Source organism: Podarcis cretensis (assembly GCF_951804945.1).
Source record: "Podarcis cretensis genome assembly, chromosome: 3".
Lineage (NCBI taxonomy): Eukaryota > Metazoa > Chordata > Lepidosauria > Squamata > Lacertidae > Podarcis > Podarcis cretensis.
This window is the reverse complement of record NC_137172.1, coordinates 75,063,692-75,086,203: the sequence shown is the minus strand read 5'-3', so window position 1 is coordinate 75,086,203 and position 22,512 is coordinate 75,063,692. Positions and strand designations below refer to the sequence as shown.

Sequence of the window (22,512 nt, the reverse complement as noted above, 5' to 3'; positions counted from 1 at the left end):
GCCGATGTTAGAACGCGTTATTCAAGATGGCAGCGCCCATGAACTCGTTCGCAAACTACCGGTAACAGGAGCTACTAATACGGGTGAAGTTTCGCGAGGTCACTAGATTATTTTTATTCCGGATCGGTAGAGAAAATGCTGCGAGCTTCGCTTCGAGAGGTGAGGCGATGCTGGGATTGGCTGCTTCCCCCACCCCCCGCACCGCTGCCGTGGACGGAGCAAGCTATTCGCCCCTCTCTTCCCAGGCTTCATCTTCCTGCTCGGTTCTCTCTTTAGGCAGAGTTCCCTCTTAGCGGGTGGGCACTGCTTGCTTTTCGACAGCAATTCGGTTCCTGCTGCAGGAAAGACAGTCAGCCCACGAAGCGCTTCCATTTATTGCATTTTTATGCTATGGAAAGCTTCACCTGTCGGATTTCTGCCTGCTGCGTACATGAAACATCAGCAAAACGTGATTAAAAGCAAGGCAATCATGAATGTGATTTTGTTTATATACCAAGGTCAGTTCGCAGTTGGAAATTCAAGTGACAGATATTTCCAGCCCTGAAACTGTTAATAATGCCTGCTAAAAGAGAGCTGTTTTCTCCAGTTTTCCATAAGTGAATCCTACATTCCACCACCTCCAGTCCTACGGCAGCGATGGGGCAGGGGCACTCTAGCAGAATTTCCTTGAGAAATCTCTACAGAGAGAGCATGACTTTTCTGCCCAACAAAAATCATTTGCATTTCAGGCTTTAAAAAAATCTTAATTTGACAATAAAGAACTTTTATTTACTGACTGTACAGTCTATTAAGCATATTTTCCCTTTCTTTTAATTTTATTTCTAGCTGCTGGTAAACATACATGTTCATAATTGTATTTTTAAAATACAATTATATTTTTTAAATTCCAAGCATGTCAAAACAATAACAGCACACATTGTTTACCTATATACGATCAGTGCAACCCAATGCACGCTTAGAAGAAATAAGGCCACGCAGTGGGGCACTTTTCAGTAAACATGTATAGATAGGATTGCACTGTTCAAATATACATAATTTCTTTCTGATATATATATTTTTAAATTAGTGAACTTAACACCAGTGTATTGATAGTGTTGGGAAAGATGGAGGGCACAAGGAGAAGGGGGCGACAGAGGATGAGATGGTTGGATAGTGTTTTCGAGGTTACCAGCATGAGTCTGACCAAGCTGCGGGGGGCAGTGGAGGACAGGAGTGCCTGGCGTTCTCTGGTCCATGGGGTCATGAAGAGTCGGACACGACTAAACGACTAAACAACAAATTGATAGTGTACCATCCTCGGCAAATATAGAGGTATCTAGTAACAACAAGATACCTCACATGCTAGCCTGTTTGGCTGCTATGTGGGTTGCTATGCAAGACCTTCTAATCAACTGTAATCACAAAACCAGAATTTGCCTGTCTGTAATTGATTCCCACCCAAAACTACTGGCAATGTGGAAGAACCCTAATTGAGGAGATTGTGACTGACGTATTGGATTTGGAAGGGTTTAACAATGCCTTTGGTTGGCATGCATATCTATGGTACGATAAGGTTAAGATTAATAAGGTCTTTAAGAACCATATTGTCAGGAAAGCAGTTTTTAAAGTCTGGACAAAATACAAAGACTTACTGGAAAATAAAACTCCGAGGTGGCTTTCACCTCTGGAAGCTAAGGCCCGAAAAAGACCCAATATGGAGGCCAACTGGCCAAAATATGGGGAAATATTAGAAAAAGACGGAGACAATTGGAAATTGCAGAGTTTGGAGAAAATGAAGGATAAAGTGCGAGACTGGTTACATTACGCTAAGATTAAAGAAGTTTTTAAAAATGACAAAAAGGTAGGGTTCCAGGTGGAGAAATCGAAGTTGGAAACAGAATTGCTAGAACCAAAAACTAAGGTATTATCAAGAATGTATAACTTGCTGCTGAAATGGGATACACAAGACGAAATGGTTAAATCGGTTATGATAAAGTGGGCTCAGGATATTGGGCATAATATTATGTTCGAGGACTGGGAAAGGTTGTGGACCACCGGGCTGAACTTCACTGCATGTAGTGCTTTGAAGGAAAATGTAATGAAAATGATATATAGATGGTACATGACCCCAGTTAAACTTGCCAAAATATACCATTTGTCTGATAATAAATGTTGGAAATGTAAAGAACATGAAGGAACATTCTTTCACCTCTGGTGGACTTGCCCTAGAGTGAAGGCCTTCTGGGAAATGATTTATAATGAGTTGAAAAAGGTATTTAAGTATACCTTTACCAAGAAACCAGAGGCCTTCCTTCTGGGCATTGTCGGCCAGAAGGTGTTAAAGAAGGACCGAACATTTTTTATGTATGCAACAACGGCAGCAAGGATACTCATTGCCAAGAGTTGGAAAACTCAAGATCTACCCACACTGGAAGAGTGGCAGATGCAGCTGATGGACTATATGCAACTGGCCGAGATGACTGGCAGAATTCGAGACCTGGGAGAAGAGAGGGTTGAAGAAGATTGGAAGAAATTCAAGATTTATCTACAAAAGTATTGTAATTTGGTTGAAGGCTAAGAAGGATGCTAGATCATAAATAATTGCCTACCATTGAATTAGATTTGAAATTGATGACAAGTGAGATTGAGGGAAATATAAAATTTGTGGAGAATAGATTAAATTAATTGAACAAAATTTAAGAATATAAACAAGATGATAAATTGCTGGGAAAAATTTTTAACGATGTAAGTGGGAGTGGGAGACGTGAGGGAGTCCAAAGAAGTTCTGAAAAATGTGTTATGATATATGTTATATTGTTTATTATTTTTGCATTTTGTATTCTAAAAAATCTCAATAAATATTTAATTAAAAAAAAAATAATTGAGGAGATTGTGCATGACACCTCCAGGCTGGTATAGGTAAAGAGCCTAAACCTGGGGACTTGCAAAGGAACAGAAAGCATTTGGAATCACTGCCAGAGGAAACACAACCAGTGGTAGATCTTTCCATGGGCAGAGCTGGGGAGTGCTGTGGTAGATGTAGGCCCACTATTGGGCAGGGTGACTAACTCTTTGTTCAGGCATCTGATTTGTTCCTTGCATGCCATTTTTTTGGCCCCCAAGATCTGGTGATGGCAAAAAGAAAATTAAAAAATAAAGTAGACTAACTGCTGGGGTGGCTATAATGTAAAATATGAAGTGATTACCTAACAAAGCATCTACAGATAATAGTATTGAGAAATCATTTGTGACCTCATTACTCACCTGTTTGGTAAACCAACTCCAATATTACTCCACATTTAGTTCACATCTTGAGGCCATTTTATACAATTGCACATTTTAATAGTTATATTTCACATAATATTCTCGTGTTGTTGCTTGTTCAATCAAAGGTAGTGTAAGTACAGACAAAGTAGAGAAGTTGCTTTGAAAACCAAGTAGACATACCGGTAGTTCTTTAAAGCTTACTCTTGAAATTCTACTAAAAATAGAAAATTTTGATGTTTCAGATATCTATAGCACTCAAGGAAGGCCAAGTGAGTCCAACAGAGCTGTGTCAGAAATGCCTCTCCTTAATAAAAGCTACCAGATTTCTTAATGCTTATATCACTGTAGCAGAAGACACAGCATTAAAACAGGCTGAGGCATCGGAGAAGAGATACAGGCAAGGTAATTTCTGCTGAACAATTATTCTTCCTTAAAGTATGTTGGCTGTGATCCTTACACTTTCTGCCCAGAATATTTGTTTACTCATATTGGGGCAGGGGGGAGTACAGCTAACTTCACTGTATTTCTGTGATATTAGTTAGGCCTTATTCACACATTACATTAAACTATAGTTAAAATAAATTATGGTTTAATATGAACAAGCATTCAGGGCTGCCCCACCCATGAGGCAAAGTGAGGTGACCACTTCAGGTGGCTGGATCCACAGGGGGAGTAGATCCTGATACAGATCTTTATTTCCCCCTTGTTCCTGATATAGATTTCCACTTACCCCTTCTTCCCGGGTGGAGATGGGGGTGGCCAGGTGCCAGAATGTCTTGGGCTGGCCCTGCTTGCACTGTTTCAGACCAGGTTTGGATCTAGCAGCTCTTGGGCCAGCTCAATCCCACCCGCTATCTGTCCTTGGAATGCTCATTAAAGCACTACTCAGGCCAGACACCTACTTAGACTTGTAGGCAAAACAATAGCAGGCATTTCATTAAAAGTGCCCCAGGCAGAAAAAATGATGTTGGTAGGTCCTATGACTCTGAAACCTAGTACAGCATTTGGATTTCTGCATCCACTGTTGTTAAAAAAGAAAAAAGTCTAGCCATTATGGTTAAAGAAAGTAGCTCATAACTTATCTCATTTACAAAATGCCTTTCTTGTTGTGACGGGAGGGTTGCTGAAAATGTTGTAGAGCAAATTAGAACTGAGGGAAATTTCTAATGGTAAACAAAAAAGTGAGAATTGATGCACCCAATCCTACACTCTATTGACCATAGCAGCAGTTCACTTTTCTGAAAACAAGACCCATAATGCATGTTATTTTGCTCTGGTATTGGCACTAATGCATTGGCATGTGAGGACAGCCCCACTGCTGCTTCTGTGCTCTGTGGCCAAGCTGCTCACATTCCTAAGTGCTACACCATAGCTGCAGCACTACTGACCTAGCACTATCCACAGTTGTGCTAGGGGGGAAGGGGTAGCAAGAACAAAAGGTTTAGGAGACTGCGAGACAACTGTGTGGTTTTTTCCACACCTTTTCCAAATCTGCTGGCACAGCAGGTCTAGCAGTTCAGACAACATATCAAAAATTATTTAGAACAACCTCAATCTTTAAATAAGGCTGTGTGCATGATGCACTGATTGAAATAATCTTCACACTGTCATCCGTAATATAGGTCAGATATTGGGGGATTTGGATGGAATTCCTTTTGCAGTGAAAGACAACTTCAGCACAACTGGAATCGAAACAACATGTGCATCCAAGATGCTAAAAGGTAAAGTAGCATTTTTAAGATAAGCTGACAACTTTGAGCTCTGCTCCTCAATCTATTAAGGATATAGATAGGAGTACTGTGGTTCTGTCTTAAATGGATTCATTCTTTTGTAGGTAACTATGTTGATGAGTAGATGTATTGGATCAGAGGTTTTCAACCTTTTTGAGTCCACAGCTCCCTGGACCAACGACATTCTTTCTGCGGCACCCCTGTGGGGCTCAGAAGCCCAGTTATGTCACTCTTTACCTGCAGAGCTGGCAGCCTCTAGCCCCTTTTCAAACACCCTCCCTTGTGGAGTGTTCCCTCAAGCTCCTCTCCTCTCCCCTGTCCTTTGGAGTCCTCCAGGCAGCAGCCGCCACTGCCCCTGGTCTCTGAGCTACCAGGTATAAATAAACCTCTTCAGATACCAATGTTGCACAGACACCAAAACAAAGACTCTAATCTTCAAGTCCACAGGCACTGACTAGTTCCACTTTCACTGATTCACTTGAATATTGTTAGAGCCTTCGTACCTCCCTGTCTTCACTTTGAAACTTGGGGTAGTCTCAATAACAGTTTGCAGTTTAGTAAAGAGGTATGATGAATTGAAAATGGGCAGAAAAATGCTGGCACAGTACATGTCTTATTACCTGCTGGTTATCTTACTGGATTACTGCCAATATGTATGAAACCCTATACTCTTCTACTATTAGTAGAGCACATCATTGTATAGGCTTTGAAAGGGGTACTAGAACCCTTCTGTATTATTAGTTGGGCAGCTGAACTCAGTATTTGTGGAACAAGTAATAAAGAGAGGGGAGATGTCAAGGTTGCCAAGACACGCTGCAGTTTTGAGAAGAGAATCTTCTCTCAGGCAGCTATGATAGCAAACATCTAATCTTATTGAGGTAGTTTCCTGAAACAAGTTAAAAGTGCACCCCCATAATACAAAACAATGAAATACCTGTGGTAGTCATATTCTCAGTAGGAATCCATGTAAACGGGGACTAATGGTAATATACATGACATAAAAGGTAAAGGTACCCCTGCCCATACGGGCCAGTCTTGACAGACTCTGGGGTTGTGCGCCCATCTCACTTAAGAGGCCAGGGGCCAGCGCTGTCCGGAGACACTTCCGGGTCACGTGGCCAGCGTGACATCGCTGCTCTGGCGAGCCAGAGCCGCACACGGAAACGCCGTTTACCTTCCCGCTGGTAAGCGGTCCCTATTTATCTACTTGCACCCGGAGGTGCTTTCGAACTGCTAGGTTGGCAGGCGCTGGGACCGAGCAGCGGGAGCGCACCCCGCCGCAGGGATTCGAACCGCCGACCTTTCGATCGGCAAGTCCTAGGCGCTGAGGCTTTAACCCACAGCGCCACCTGCGTCCCTATACATGACATACTCATAAATAAAAAAACAACCTCACTAATATAAAACAATTCATCCAATCCAGTCTTTGTTTTTCAGGTTATATCCCCCCTTACAATGCAACTGTAGTTCAAAAATTGCTGGATCAAGGAGCTGTGCTTCTTGGAAAAACAAACTTAGATGAATTTGCCATGGGGTAAGCCAAGTTAAATATTTTTATGCTGTTGGGTGCCTGATGTGTTGCTTCACTTCTGTCTAACTAGATGCAAGACTGCCTATCTTGATGCTTGGCTGAGAACATCATGTGGTGCTAAAGCTCTGGCTGCTCAGTTTTCCTCCTGCTTCTGAGATTTTAGCAGACATTGGCCACATGAATCATAGAATCATAGAGTTGGAAGAGACCACAAGGGCCATCGAGTCCAACCCCCTGCCAAGCCTATCTTTGCAACCATATAAATTGGGTCACATGCTTCAGGGATGAAATTTCTTACACACTGCAAATACACAGAAACATGGGAAATTGCCTTATACCAGGTCAGGCCATTGGTTCATCTAACTCAATATTTTCACACCAGTCTTCCCTTAACAGGCACCCTCTAGATTTTTTGGACTACAGCTCCCATCATTCCTGATCATTGGTCATGCTGGCTGAGGCTGATGGGAGATGATGTTCCAAAACCTCTAGTGGGTAGCAGACTGGAGAAGGTTGGCCTATACTGACAGGTGGCAGCTCTTCAACTTTTCAAACAGAGATTTCCCAATGGGGTGAAACTTTCCAGAGTCTATAGGAGAGCTTCAGGTTGTTCACCCTGTGTGAACCAATCAAATTTAGGAGTGTCAACCAATTTATTTTTTGGTTCTGTTTCAGAGCAAAGGATTTCATATGTACTTGGAAAGAGAGACAAAAAAGTTGTTAAATCTGTAGCTGAATTGATAAGCTTCAGGGGGCGTTCAACTAAGTTTTACTCAGAGTAGAGCCATTAAAAGAATGGACCTAGCTTTTGGGGGGGGGTATTGGGTTGTTGTTTTTATTTTTATTATGTATTTTGTGACTTTATATCTTGATTTTATTCTGTGAACCGCCCTGAGACCCCCAGGTATAGAGCTGTACATACATTCAATAAATAATGATAATGATGATGTTCATTAATTTCAGTTAGTCTACTCTGAGTAAAACTTAGTAGACTACTCATTGCAGCGTCTATTTGTAAACAAAAGCCATTATTATTTCCATAGCACTTTTCCTGTGAATTAAGCACTTGATGATCCTTATCTAAATTTTCTGTGTCCTTAACCTTGACTAGTAATTTAGCCTGAGAGGCCAGTGAAGGCATAACACAATGTGACCTTTACCTAGTTAAGGAAATGGCCCATTGGACTGCCTTATTTCATCTCCAAGATCATCCCCAATGTCCCTCTATCTCTTGAATACTACCCACATTGTATTCTTTCTCCATGATTTTCTCATCTTAGCTCTGGAAGTACAGATGGGGCATTTGGACCGGTTAGAAACCCCTGGAGTTACTCACGACAGTACAGAGAAAAGTGTGTGCAGAAACCCAGTGCTCAAAATGAAGACACCAGCTGGTTGATAACAGGAGGAAGCTCTGGAGGCAGTGCTGCTGCCGTATCGTCTTTCACATGCTTCACGTAAGAGGCTTTTTTAGAACAGCTTAATTAAAAGCATCATAATGCAACTTCATAATATTTGCTGAGTGCCAACAAGGGCCTAAGTGCTGTTCATACCCAAGGGCCTAGGAGCAACCTGCTCCCTGATTAGATCCCTTACTGTCTATTCTATATAGATAAGGCAGGACTTGGTAGAGGAGTACTGAGGACAGTGTAAAGCCCCCTTTTATGTCCAAAAGGTTGACTTAAGCCATGTCATTCTAGACAAATTTCCATCCTCTCAGTGTGGGCATTTCGTATTGCTTGGAAAGGATTTATTGTGGCAATAAAGAAGGAAGGATGTTGCCAATATCCTCTGAACCTCCTCTCTTTGACAAGTGTTGTGGGATCTTTCCAGCAACTCAGGCACACAAAAAAAGGAGAAGGAATTTTGATTCAATGAAATCTACAGCATCTCCTCCCTTACAATAAAACACCTTTTCATCCCAGGCTTTTGTGTTGACATCACTGTGGGCTAATAATTCATATAGAGTAGGATTTTCAGACTAATATTCTTCAGATCCTCGGTTTATTCTACATTTCATAGCTGTGCTGATACCAGTGCTTTATGTTTCTTTCTGTTTTGTGAAGAAATATAGTTTTGAAAAAGTTTAAAACGCAAGCCAGCTTTGAAGTCCTATTTGTCTTCATGAGAAAAATCTAAGTGGATTTTTAACTCTCCAATTTTCATAGAAGCATAGAAGAGTTTTGAAGGGACCATGAGGATCATCTAGTCCAACCCCCTGCAATACAGGGATCTTTCTCCCAATGTGGGGCTCAAACCCACAACCCTGAGATTAAGAGTCTCATGCTCTACTGACTAGGCTATCCCTCAGGGTGAAAGAATAGTTTTTCAGATTGCTTAATTTTAGCTGAATAGAGCCACTGTGTGTTTATTCTAAAAGGTAGAGTGTTTATTTGAATAATAATATTTTAATATTTAATTCAGAAATTTATGCAACAATACACTTTTTAGTCAGGAAAATGTTTTTCTAAGCCTTGTTGCTATATATCCGTGGTTTCCAATGTGGCAATTTGATTTTTAAGGGGGGGCAATTCGAGAATGAGTTATTAAGAGTGAATGGTCTTTTAGGCTTCCTCCACGTGAATAGGAGTTCACTTTTTGAATAATAAGAATATATGTCACTGGGGGGGGGGGCATCAGGATTTTAGAGATGCTTAGGTGGGGCATGGCCAAAAAAAGGTTGGTAACCACTGCTATATATCTATAGCTCACTCTTCTTTCAAGGAAGTCAGCACCATAAGACTCCCAAGTGATCTCCCATCAAGGTGCTTCTGAGAACTAAATCCCCTTGAGCCATATAATGTACCTTCAGATGACTTTGGTCTGCTCCTGATCTGGAAATGGTCTCTGTACTTAAACTGCATGAGAGAGGAAAGTCTGCTGAAACTCCATGAAGGAACACAATGCGAAAACTGCACCCTTTGAATTTCTTCCTGGCAAGCATATATTCCAGATAAAACAGAGCCCTTTCAGACTAGGCACTTCACAGGCTGACAGCAGTAATAGTAATCTGTATGTTGCTCTTAGACCAAGCAGTTTACGTATTGTGGTTAAGTGCATGTGCATTTCTTCATTGGAAAAGTGTTAGAAGTGATTGGTAGGTCATGATGCCTTGTTTCTGTTAAAAACAAAGACAGCCTCGGGAAGACATGCTATGGCTTCTCGGATTCCCATAGGCATCTGCTTGGCTCCTGTGAGAACAGGATGGTAGACTGGGTGGGCCTTTGGCCTGATCCAACCAGGCTCTTATGTTCTTGCAGAGCAAACTGGGATGTGATGCAGAGTTTGCTCCTGACTGCCGTTATTATTATTATTTTTTTTCAACCATAGGGCTCTGGGATCTGATACAGGAGGATCCACCAGAAACCCAGCCTCTCATTGTGGAGTGGTTGGCTTGAAGCCAACGTATGGCCTGGTTTCCCGTCACGGTCTTATTCCGCTGGTGAACTCTATGGATGTGCCGGGCATCTTTGCCAGATGTGTGGACGATGCAGCCACCGTGTTGGGTATACTGATTACACCTGTCTCCCTAGGGAATTCTCTCAAAGCTAGTTTGGTTCAAGGATTCTCTTTTCTTTCCTGTAGCTCATGAGTCTTTCTGCTTTGTTCCAGGGGCACTCAGTGGCCATGATCCAAAAGATTCAACCACCGTGCAGGACCCCGTCCACCCATTTCATCTGCCCAATTTGACAGATGTGAAGGATCTTTGCATAGGCATACCAAAGGTAACTGGTATGTAAATAGCCACTTGGAGGGGGGAAATAAACACCAAAATTAAATGTTAGTGAATTCCTATTGCCTATGACTGACATAGGTCATGAAAACATTTCTCTTTAACCAGGCCTTTGGCTGGTTAACATTCGTTTTCCTCTTAAATGTGTTTGTGGGAGTGGGGTTGGTTACTGGTTTGTTTTGGATCTTGTTCTTGGTTTTGCATCATTTTTTATTGGAATTTTTCAACATACAATAAAAAACAAACTAATCTAATTTAAAAAAAAACCAAAAAGAGAAAAAGGGGGGAAGCAAAATGTTTTCATTGTGTATTTTGTGTTCTCATTTTTTATTTTTATGTTGTGAACCGCCGAGCGATTTTCAGATGAAAGGCAGTATAAAAATTTAAATAATAATAATAAGTCAATCTGCAGAACACAATCAGTGTTGAAGAACAATAGTACTTATTTGACATTCATTAATCAGAATGAATATATGCTTTAGGAAACGCTCTGTTTGGGCTTCCTCAGAACTGTCAGGAACAAGAAGTACTCACTGAATGCCTGTCACACATACACTTTGAAAGAATCATTATATTTAATTATTCAACCAAAGTCTTCAAGGTGTTCTTCTAAGTTGACATGTGCACTCGCATTTTGGGATGCTTGAGGAATTCGGAGGATGTGAATTCCAAAAGTGGACTCCCCTGAGCTGCCCCTCCAGGACTAGTGTAAAGACTGGAACATTCACTTCAGAATCGACACTCACCCAATTCCATGGGGCAGGCCGAGTGTTGGAAAAATAGGCACAGACAACCAGGAACAGCTAGAAAGCATGGCTCCTGCCACACTTGTTGTAAATGGATATGCAAGTGCCCCTGAAAGCAATGATAGGAGTTGACATGCCACCCCCTTCAGAAAGATTATATTTTTTTAAAAGGCAGCTGCTCTTATGGGGACAGCCTCCCTTGGGAATAGGGAGGGAATGACACACCACTGGAGCTCATCACTCCCAAGGCAAGTATGTATCCACCTTTAAAATAATATTAATGTGAAGAGGGATTTTTGCCTTCTGAAGTTATTTACACATGTTCCTCATTTTGGGTTATACACACAATTCCCCACCCTTCCTTTTGTGGATGTACTTTGATTTTTTTTCCCCAGTGAGATGGACAAAGATATTGAAAACCCATTGGTTTTTTTAGAGAACTAAATTCATAACATCCAGACCAAAACTCATAGTTGACCATTCTGACTTACTGCAAAAGATTGCACTAAAAATAAGAGAGAAAGAACTATGCACACTGTGAAAGAAAGAAGTGTTGAATTACAATGTGATCTTTGCCATATCTGCTCAGAAATAGGTTCTGCAAAATTCAAAGAGGCTTCCTCTCAGGTAACGGGGGTTAAGACTGCAGCCTTAATCACCATGGTGCAGCCTGCTTGTTAACTCATTGCCAGGAAATAGTGAAAACTTACAGCTCCTTCTCTTGAAAAAGAGCTTGGCTAAATCAAGGGGGAAAGCTATATACCAGCTGTTAATTAGTATTAATGTTTTTCCACAGTTATTTAAAATGGTTACAACACTAAGAATTTTGTTCTGATTTGCAGAAACATTTTCACAATAGCCATTAATGGAAACTGCTGGAACCAGGTCATCCTTGAATGCAGAACTGGGCCTTATTTGCAATCATTGCCCACCATTTAGTTTAATATGTCATGTTGTTACAAAATCTACCTCTATTATTTATATTAGCCTAAAGTCCTCCATCTGCATTGGGGCTTGTGGAAAATCCTGTCAGGTCTTGGTTCTTCTTTTGCCAATGAGCTCCCGGTCAGTCGTTCTATCCTAGCTCGTCAATTTGGTTCCCTGGGCTTTATGACTCAGCTCATTCCAGCCATTCCCAATTACCTTAGAAAGACAGGCTGGCCTCTGAAGCAAGCTGCAGTTTGGCACTGAATCTATAACTAAAACCAAACACATGCCATCCTAGCTGCCTGCCAAAGGAAGTATTCAATAATAATTTTTTTGAAAAGGAAAAATTTTCACTTGGGAGTTTAACATGCTACAAACTACTTGATAATTCTGGCTCAGCTAAGAACTGTGAAGATGCACATAAAGTTGTTGGTGCAGAGGGTTATGCTTTTCACCCTCTCCCTTTTCACCCTCTTCCTTCTCTAGGAATACAACGTACCAGGATTGTCTAGTCAAACTCTGGCCGTGTGGTCCAAGGCAGCCGACCTCTTTGAGAAAGCTGGCGCCAAAGTAATTGATGTCAGACTCCCGCACACCTGTTACTCCATTGTCTGCTACCATGTGCTGTGTGCAGCAGAAGTAGCATCGAACATGGCCCGATTTGATGGCCTGGAGTATGGTAAGGCTTCTTTCCAACAAGTGTCATGTAAATTAGATAAATTCATTGCCCTCAAAAGGTTATGCCCAAAAAGGCCTTACTAACGAGAACAACTAGGGTATAATATTATAAATTATTCCTGTTCTTTAATGGGCAGCCTATGAGCTGTGCAAGCCCTGCTGTCAGATCTGTTTCTAGTCCGCTTCTTCCAGTCATTATTGCTCCTGCACCTTTCTCTGTTGCTTACTGTGGCTGCAAGCCTTCACAGCGCTGGCCTGCATCTTTCTATATGATCTACATCATTTGTAGAATTGTAGCACGGTGCACACAACTGGAACACTAGCAACTACTACAAACATCCAGTGTGCAAATCAGGTGGGAGTTCTTAATGTGGTGGAGAGGTGTTTTGTCTGTGTGTGTGTGAGAGAGGGAGATGAGGGGGTGGGACTAGTCCTCCCCACAGTATGATTGAGCAATGCCGGTCCACTTTATACATTTGCCATAACCCACTAATGACTACACATTGATTTAATAAATCTAAACTAGAAATAAGTTCAATCCGAATGCATTTGGAATGGGAATGTGTTTCTGTGGTTAAAATCACACCTTTCAAAAGAGGAGTGTTTTTTACTGCAAAAACATTACCTAGGACAATCACGTATGCTTTCCTCTGCTTTCCCCAACCCCTTCCTCTCCTCTCTTTGTCCATTCTGCCCAAACAGAGTAGTGAAACTTCCACCTTTGAAGGTAGGGGTTGGCTGACTCAGGGCTAGGACTCACACGCCCAGCAAGGTCAGGCAGCTGCCTATAGCGCATGTTCCACCCAACCAAGCATCAACCGTAGTATACCTCCTCCTGAAGTTTGAGATACCAACAAAAATAATAATTAAAAAGTGGACTGATTACTGTGGATGTGTGTGAATGGTGTGCTACTTCTGGGAGAAAGGAAAGCACAGCAGCAGGAGGACTGATACACAAACCCTGGAGCTGATGGTAGGCTTGCTGATCATTTGGTTTGCGGAGTGGCAAAGTATATGAAAATCACTAGTCTCTAGATTTGGCAAGCAAACAATGTCTCCACAGAACAAGGTTAGGGAAGGAAGCAACAGATCAGTTCTCAGAGGCGACCTGTTTTTGAACCGAATGCCCTGTTCCAGCGTAAACACTGGGCTAATTTATTTGTAACTGGGAAGCAGTTCAAAGAGTGATGATCTGAAAGGAAGTTGGTTGAGCCCTGCTAACCTGCCCCCAACAAGTTTCAGCCATAGTAAGCTGCAAGGCAGACAGTCCTGCATTAAAAACTAGAGCCAAGTACAGTAACTTAAAACAAATATTATCTTTAAGTCATTTGTCTGCTTACGTACACCTGCTTGTGAGTCTCAATTCACAGCATGTCCCTAGTTGATTAAATGCAGATCCATTAATTATGTCAGAGAAATGTGCAGCCTGCCACAATATGAGCCAGCATATCTGATGTGCTTTTTAATTACAGAAAGATTATGTCTCTGCCAAAGCCTTTTTAGCACTGTGGAAAGTCTCTTATTAGTTGCAGTGAGGTCTGCTGGTGGCCAAACTTTCTGTATTATTTCTGTGAGCATGTTTTTATTATGACAGAAGTGTTGTCTCAGCTGTGTCCTTGGAAGAGTGTTCTGCAGGACAAAGTACATGCATTGTTCAGCTCAATTGTTCTTCTGCACTCAGGGTCAACTGATGAGGGAATACAATGTTATTGAAATACCTCTGCACTTCCTGGTCAGAGACAATGGCTCCTGTTCAGTATCACCCTCCCTGTACTTTCCAGTGTACTTTTTAAGTGCCAAGTCAGTTGAAATATTGTACTTCAACACATTGACTCTCAAATGCCTGTTCCCAGCATTTTTATCAGGAAAAGAATAACAAAGCTGAACAAGTCCTGGCCCTTTTTCAAAACGTTTGTGTCAAAACATATTGCGAAACATATAAGCCTGCTGAAATCTGCAGCCACTTCATTGTGTCCTTTCCAAATCTTAGATAATATATTCTAAATCAATATGAATTATTGGATATTATCAGATGAACCCCCTGACAGGGCATAAGTACCCTTGACGTACTCTGTATTATTCTTGCTAGATTGAAAATGTGTCTGCCTTAGGGCTGAGTTGAAACAGAACTTCACAGTCCCATTCACCAATCTGAAAAGAGGCTTCCACTTTCAGAAGTTCTGAAGGAGGTTCCAAAGAGGGAGTAAACTGCTCGCTCAGATTAACAATAGTAGGAGCTCTAAGGGTGAAGCTGCAGGAAAAGAAGCACCTGTATCGTCCAGGTCAGGAAAGGAGAACCTTCCAAGTTGTAGAACTCCAGTTCCTATCAGCCCCAGCTAGCATGACTGCTGAGCGGGGATGATGGGAATTGTAGTCCAGCAACATCTGGCAATCCTCAAGGTCCACCTTCCTGACTTAGGCGATGGGCAAGCGGTGGCTGCAATAGCAGCTCCACGCCCTTTGCTTTCCTGCCATGTGCTCAAGCATAGCCCCACTGGACACGCCCTTCCAGAATGAGGACAATTTTATAAAGGAAAGTTTGCTTTCATTCCAAACCGGCTTTATTGGCCCTCAGAGGATCTAATCAGACAGTGCCAAATCTAACTGGCTGTTTTGTGGCATAATGCTGTCGTGTTCGCAACACAATCCCTGATATTCAGGGAACGTGTGAGGAAGAAAAGGTGCGGGGAGGAGTGAACAAAAACCTGGCACTAAAGCAGCTGCTCCGAGGGGCAGCGGGCAGCAAGAAAATTGGTACAAACAATGTAAAATTTTGGAAGGTTTTTTTGGGTGAGGGAGCATTCAAGGCCTCCCAGTTATCCCTCTTCATGCTAAAAATGTTCAACCAAGACCATTCAACTTGTCCCAAGTCAAATAGCTACTTGTGGTGGTTGCTGCTGCTGCTGCTGCTGAAACCCATGTGATTTGTTTAGCTTCCTGGCCCATGAATAAACAGCACCTGACATTTAGCTGTGTGCAACAGCAGCAAATAAACCTCGGATATATTTGTACAGCACAGTAATTTCTATTGTTTATTCATGAGGTGACTTTGAATGGTTTAAGATGCATTTCCAAATCACTGATGACTTTTAATTTTAGGGCACCGGAGCAGCGCTGACAAGTCCACCGAAGCCTTGTATGCAGCCACGCGCCGGGAAGGCTTTAATGATGTTGTAAGGGGAAGAATTCTATCAGGAAACTACTTCTTGCTAAAACAGTAAGTTCAGCACATTTGAAAGCTCAAATTTACAAAGCTAGCATTTTATTTGTGGTTCAGTTAAGGGTGAAATTACTCATGTGGACAGATTTTTCCATGCAGTTAAGACAATATTATTATTGCTGATGGTGCTATAGCTGTAATATACAGCAAAACACTATTTCCTAAAATTATGCACAATCTACTAAGCGTTTTCTTGTTTTCTATTCTCTCCTATGTGCCCTCTTAACCAGGGGCTTATTTTAAATAATCAGAAGTGAAAACCTCAACTTTTTGTGCATGTGTTAACTATAAAGCCTTTCCCCCCTTGGTCTCATGTATTGGATTAGAGAAACCTGGGTTCAAATGTCAGCTAAGGCGGGAACTATCATAGGTGACTCACCCTCTTGCAGGTCCATTTGAATGACTTCATGGAAGCAACCCAGACAGTTGAGTTAAATTCCCAAGAAAGCTATTTTGTTCTTACTATAAAACAGTATCCTGGCCAACTGGGGTGAAAGAGCTGACCAAAGAAGCAGATGTGAACAGTGGGCGACCAGAAGCCCAGAGGTCTAATACCTTCAGATGGGTAAATGTTCTAGATGTTTCTTAAGATCATGGGGCATTTACAAAACAGGCCATATAAGCACAATTTGTGCAACCCTATGCTGGTGTGATGCACTGGATAGATTGGCGAGACCTAGTCAGATTCCTGTTCAGCCATGATGGTCCCTGGATGGCTTTGGGCTAGTGGCTGTCTGTCAGCTTAGCTTACTCCACAGGACATTCACAAGGATAAAGAGAGATGACCCTATGCACAGGTTCGGAGGAGATCAGTGGTGACAATAAAATGTGCAAGCTCTGAGCAACCAGGTGGAATTAAAGGCAGCTGTGAGTTTAGGTGGAAGGAATGACCAAAGAGAAATCCCAATTTGAGTTAAGATGCCCAATGTGTGCTTAGACGGAAGGAAGAAACTCAAAGCAATAGCTGAAGCTATTCAGATTGGGGCCCATGTCAGCTCATCATACCATACCAATCTTGTTTTGAAAACCTTCAAGAAGAAAAGAAATTACAACTTTTCTAGATAGCCTGTTGCCAAACTGCTTTGCAGTAAAGAAGGGCATTTTGCCAAATATTTTAACCCTAGTTCAACTCTTCCATCCTTTTGTGTCTTGCTCTTAGAGTGCACCACCTGCTATTACTGTATAATATCACAACACTTCGGCAACTGTTACTGACATACACGTTGGAGTTAATGATAGGCGCTTAAGATTATGCAGTTTAGGATTGTGTGAGCTGCTGATCTAAATGAATCATGCTGTGTTCCTAACTATGCAGGCATACTTAGAAGCAAGTCCTGATGGACTGAGACTGAACATGTCTCACATGTCTTAAGATTGTAATTATGCAACTCTTTAGCCCATGATATCCGTCATGGTGTTTCGTTGCACCAGAAGCGGTTTAGTCATGCTGGCCACATGACCCGGAAAGCTGTCTGTGGACAAATGCTGGCTCCCTCGGCCTGAAAGCAAGATGAGCGCCACAACCCCATAGTCGCCTTTGACTGGGCTTAACTATCCAGGGATCCTTTACCTTTTGTATGCCAGTAAAATCTGATGTACTCTCTTGCTTAATAAACTGTGATCATCATTTCCACCCTAGTCTCGTTGAAATGCAACAGGGCAGAAAAGCATTCTAAAAGGCCTACTATAAGACCAGGATCAGCAACATGAATGGCTCTCTCTAGCTATGTAAAGATAGGTATGTTGAGGCAGGTGACTTTAATCCAACCTTCTGATAATCCAGAAGGTGAGGGAGAAAAAAGCCACAAGCAGTAGCTGCATAGCACATCTGAAAAGACAGCTGAGACACACCCAATACTTGAATTTGAGGTCCAGTATTGCACTACCCCACATTCACTAAACTGTTACTATGCATCTGCTTGTTTGGTTAAATTATCCTTTTCTCATTTGTCAAGATTTTAAACATTAGCAATACAGTCGTACCTCGGAAGTCAAATGGAATCCCTTCTGGAAGTCCATTTGACTTCCAAAATGTTCGGAAACTAAGGTGTGGCTTCCAATTGGCTGTAGGAAGTTCCTGCAGCCAATTGGAAGCCACACCAGACGTTCGGGTTCCAAAGAACATTTGCAAATCAGAACATTCACTTCCGGGTTTGCGGCGTTCGGGAGCCAAAACATTTGACTCGCAAGTTGTTTGTTAACCAAGGTACAACTGTACTCTTCATTTCTAAGAGTAGCTAAGCACTGAAGTCAGATAGTCCTCTTATCTGAACAACTGAGGCCAGCATTACAATGCTTTGACTTAATTGGTTTTCTTTAGCTGTAGACTCAGGGAGAAAAGATAACATCTTGTTTGCAATTTTTGCACACACATCCAAATGCTGCAATTGGCTAAAAGACTCAATGTCCTGTTGCTAGTTCTCACAAAATGTGTTTTCACCTCTAGGAACTATGAGAATTACTTCATCAAAGCCCAGAAAGTGAGAAGACTCATTGCCACTGATTTTGCAAAAGTCTTTCATTCTGGTGTCGATATTTTGCTCACTCCAACAACTATGAGCCACACTGTACCATATGTGGAATTCATCAAAGAGGATAACAGAACCCGCAGCACCCAGGATGATATTTTTACTCAGGCTGCCAACATGGCTGGTGAGAACATCTGAGTGGTTCATATACTTATCTAATCTTAGTTGTTGCTTATTGAATTTGCCATTCCCAGACAGACATCTTCTTTGTGCAGCATTCCTGAGGGCTTCCCAGCAGTATGCAAAAATGATTGGGGGAAAACCCTGTACTGATTACTACTATTATAGGAAAGGTTCCCCCCCCCCATCATTTTTAAATTAAAAAAAAAAATAGCATTATAATGTTACAGCATAATAATGTGCTTTCATGGTATTTCACTATTTTAAGGTTTTTTTTAAAATAACAAATAACAAGGAAAGTGTTTCTGCAGTAATTTAAAGCTATTTAAAACAATATATAGAGTAATAAAAGCACCTGTTACAAAGGCTATGGTAAATGTGTGCTGAGCTATGTCACTGCATATAGCAAAACCACTCTCTTAAAGGAAGAATAGCTCTAAGGCTACCTACATAGGTGTAGATTGTGCTGCTCTGAAAAAAAAGTCAGACTATATTGTTTGGGGAAAGGCAGAAGGACTACAGGGAAAAGACAATGACTGAATGACAGCATTGTGTGGATGCCCCAATAAAAAAACAACAGCAAACAAAGGGGAGGCAATTCTACTCATTGGAGGCTTTTAAGCAGAGGTTGGATGGGTATATGCCATGGGTGTTGAGATTCCTGCATTGCAGGGGGGTCCCTTCCAACTCTACAATTCTATGATTCTACTGCACCACAGAGCCTAGGACTTGCCGATCAGAAGGTCGGCAATTCAAATCCCTGCGACGGGGTGAGCTCCCATTGCTCGGTCCCTGCTCCTGCCAACCTAGCAGTTTGAAAGCACCTCAAAGTGCAAGTAGATAAATAGGTACCGCTCCGGCGGGAAGGTAAACAGCGTTTCCGTGTGCTGCTCTGGTGCGCCAGAAGCTGCTTAGTCATGCTGGCCACATGACCCGGAAGCTGTACGCTGGCTCCCTCGGCCAATAAAGTGAGATGAGCGCCGCAACCCTAGAGTTGTTCACGACTGGACCTAACCTGACCATTAGGTCCAGTCGTACTGCACTCCTAAAGTGGAGGCAAAAAGGTTCATTAATCTTGCTGCCTAGATAACTGCTCAAGAAGCCCAATCCATGTGGCCGAGTCTATCTTGGATGCTTTTGGAAGTAGTCTGGAAAAAAGAGCCTATTAGAAATGGAAGATGTGTATGCCTTGTCCTTAGTTACAGCATGGGACAGTGAAAATGTGCTTTCTCCTCTTATACCTGTGCATTCTCCCCATTGAGGCTGGATAAGAAAGAAATATGTTTAGCATATTGCTGCTTGTGTTGTTGTTTAGTCGTTTAGTCGTGCCCGACTCTTCGTGACCCCATGGACCAGAGCACGCCAGGCACTCCTGTCTTCCACTGCCTCTGGCAATATTACTGCTAGGAGAAGCAATAATGCCAAATTAATGCCTTGTGTATTGGTTTTTGTTTTACCATTGAATAGTGTGTGATTCTATCAAACGATGTAAATAATGATCTATTTTGTCTTTCAGGGCTACCGGCTGTAAATGTTCCTTCTGCACTTTCAGAGACAGGCTTACCAATTGGGCTGCAGTTTATTGGCCGCGCATTCCACGAGGAACAGCTTCTCACAGTTGCCAAATGGTTTGAAAAGCAAGTGCAGTTCCCTGTCTTAGAGCTACAAGGGATGATGAATCATCTTGACACTGTCTCTCACCAGGAGAAGTCAGCATTTTTTTCATGATGGGTTCAACTATGCAGTGGAAAAAAGATTGTGAAGAAGCTTTTAATATAGACCTGGTTTATAATCGGCTTACAATTGCCATTTGATTTAGCCCAAGCTCAGTTCTGGCCAAAAATAATGTAATAAAATTACTAACATGCTAGCATGTTGAAAATTTTGTTTCTTCTTCTAGGAATCTTGAACACACTCAAAGAAAAACAAGTTATTACAGTGTGATAAAATGGTGTTTGCTTCCCATCTGAAAATGAATCGCCCTGAGTAGTACTGTCACATAAGTGTAAGAACTGTGTATACGAAGCCCAGCCATTAATAAGGAAAACTTTAGGTCTTCGTAATTTCATCTTACTGAAGAGGAGTTAACACCAATTACAAAGTTCAGCAAATAAAGATGGAACAAAGCAATATCTCTGTGCCGCAAGTCTGAAACACTGTGGATGCACATCCCATTGATTTCTGTTAAATTTATTTCAAAGCATAAATGCTTAGGATCAGGCTGTAATTTTCTTATGAAGTATCTGCAGCTAACCAGTCTGATACAGGAATCCTGATACCTGATAAGGAATCCTGTTAATTGTTTATGGAATCAGTTTTGTCTCTTCCATCTGACTTAGTTTTATGGCAGGGATGCAACTGCAGCAGAGACAGTTGCCCCTTTCTTTGAAACTGTTGTTGTAAACCAGCAAAACTCCTGGATGGAAAGAGAACCACATGCCCCCTATTAACTTAGAATCATAGAATCATAGAGTTGGAAGAGACCACAAGGGCCATCGAGTCCAACCCCCTGCCAAGCAGGAAACTTCTGTGCAAGAACTTTCTAACCAGCTAGCACTGCATCACTGCATGCAAAGTTTATGTCTTCCAGATTGGCATGAAAGTCAAAGAGTGGGCTCCCATTTTTTTTGGGGGGGGGGAATGGTTGATAGGAAAGATTCTTGCAGAAAGTATGGAGGCTGCTGCTGTATGTAGTAACTGCAGGTGAACCAACTCAAGACACAGAGTTTATTGGGTTGGTTCATGAATAAAAGATTATGATGAACCCATTATCGTATCTACCTATTGAGCTAGCAGTCTTCATAAAGACAGCATCCCATTTTGTACTAGTTGTCAGTTCAACTCTGGAAACAGATAAGCTCAGAGGGCCTTTTCAGGTATTTCAGTTTGTAATGAAAAACCAATTGTCAAGCACAGGGCAGGAGTCATTTATTAATTGTCTAACATGTAAATTAGGGCGTTCACCCACAAAATATACACAAGTGGTTAACTGGCAACTGGATTACCGATACGAAAATGATATGATTTACACATGCATGCTTTGTAAGATAGCATTGTATTACATTTTGTTCACAGTAGTTGCTTCCTAAGCACAATGTATGATGTGCAGCCTCCTAAATGCTATTTATGCTTGTATTATTCCAAAAAGAGATTTGGTTGAATTTGAGCGGATCAGCCCACCATGAAATTCACTAGGATGATGCTCTTGAGAAGATGGGCTAATCTGGTCATAGCGTAATACACTCAGTAGGTAAGGAAGCTGCTCCCAGAACTATGTCTTCCAACCGACCTCCTTTACGTTAATGTAGCCATTTGTCCCTTCTGAATCTGATCAATATTAACACAAACCTTGTTAACACCAACACAAAGGCACTCTGAAACCTGGGAACTATGGTTTCCAAAGTCAAGTTCAGAAAGTCTCCCAGTTTGTGTTAAGTGGGGTTTGCAGTCATTCAACCGTAATTCCATACCATCATGGAGAAAATAGGAGGAATTGCTCTACAACAAGGGAGGTTAACTTGGGAGAGGAAGTAATATGGGCCACTTCCTTAACTCTAGGTAAATGTCAGCATTGTGTTATGCCTTTACTAGCCTCTCTGCCTAAAGTATTTAATAAGGTTAAGGACACAGAAGAACTGGAAAAGGACCATCAAGTGCCTAATTCACTGAAGAGTCTACTCTGAGTTGGACTTAGTGAATACCACCCTGTAATTTTGCAAAGGTTCACTAACCATGGGTCAGCTGTAGTTAATCATACGATCACAGAAATTATTCCATCCATGCAACATTCAGGATGGCTTGCCAGAATGTAAATGCCACCCAATAAAAATGTATTCATATGCAAAGAATACAACAATAAAAGCGCACAAAATATAACAAATAAAATGTACAACATTAACCTCTGTCAGAAAGTCTGGACTTTAGGAATAAAATATCCTAAGATATAAAAAAATTCAAGGAGCTGCATCCAAGTGTAACATTTTGCAATTCTATGGAGGTCCTTGGAAATTCTAAATAGTGCTATGAAGTTCCAAAGTCTTTGGAGCATGGGTT

General features: G+C 41.7%; 2 protein-coding genes across 3 annotated transcripts in view; one reads left to right on the top strand and one right to left on the bottom strand.

The window, feature by feature from the left end:
• Nucleotides 1-22,512, bottom strand: part of RTN4IP1 (reticulon 4 interacting protein 1) — a 106,850-nt gene that overhangs the window by 57,303 nt on the left and 27,035 nt on the right. The gene's annotated exons all lie outside the window — the stretch shown is intronic.
• Nucleotides 7-20,613, top strand: QRSL1 (glutaminyl-tRNA amidotransferase subunit QRSL1). 2 transcript variants are annotated; one of them, XM_079971689.1, is made up of 11 exons: nt 7-159; nt 3,489-3,648; nt 4,869-4,967; nt 6,414-6,510; nt 7,788-7,964; nt 9,838-10,013; nt 10,120-10,232; nt 12,400-12,592; nt 15,691-15,808; nt 18,258-18,463; nt 19,976-20,613. In XM_079971689.1, exons 1-11 carry the CDS (start codon nt 136-138, stop codon nt 20,185-20,187), a joined length of 1,575 nt encoding a protein of 524 aa, XP_079827815.1. In that variant the 5' UTR covers nt 7-135; the 3' UTR covers nt 20,188-20,613. The 2 variants fall into 2 exon arrangements, with proteins under 2 accessions (XP_079827815.1, XP_079827816.1); XM_079971690.1 differs by lacking the exon at nt 3,489-3,648 and having other exon boundaries at nt 29-159.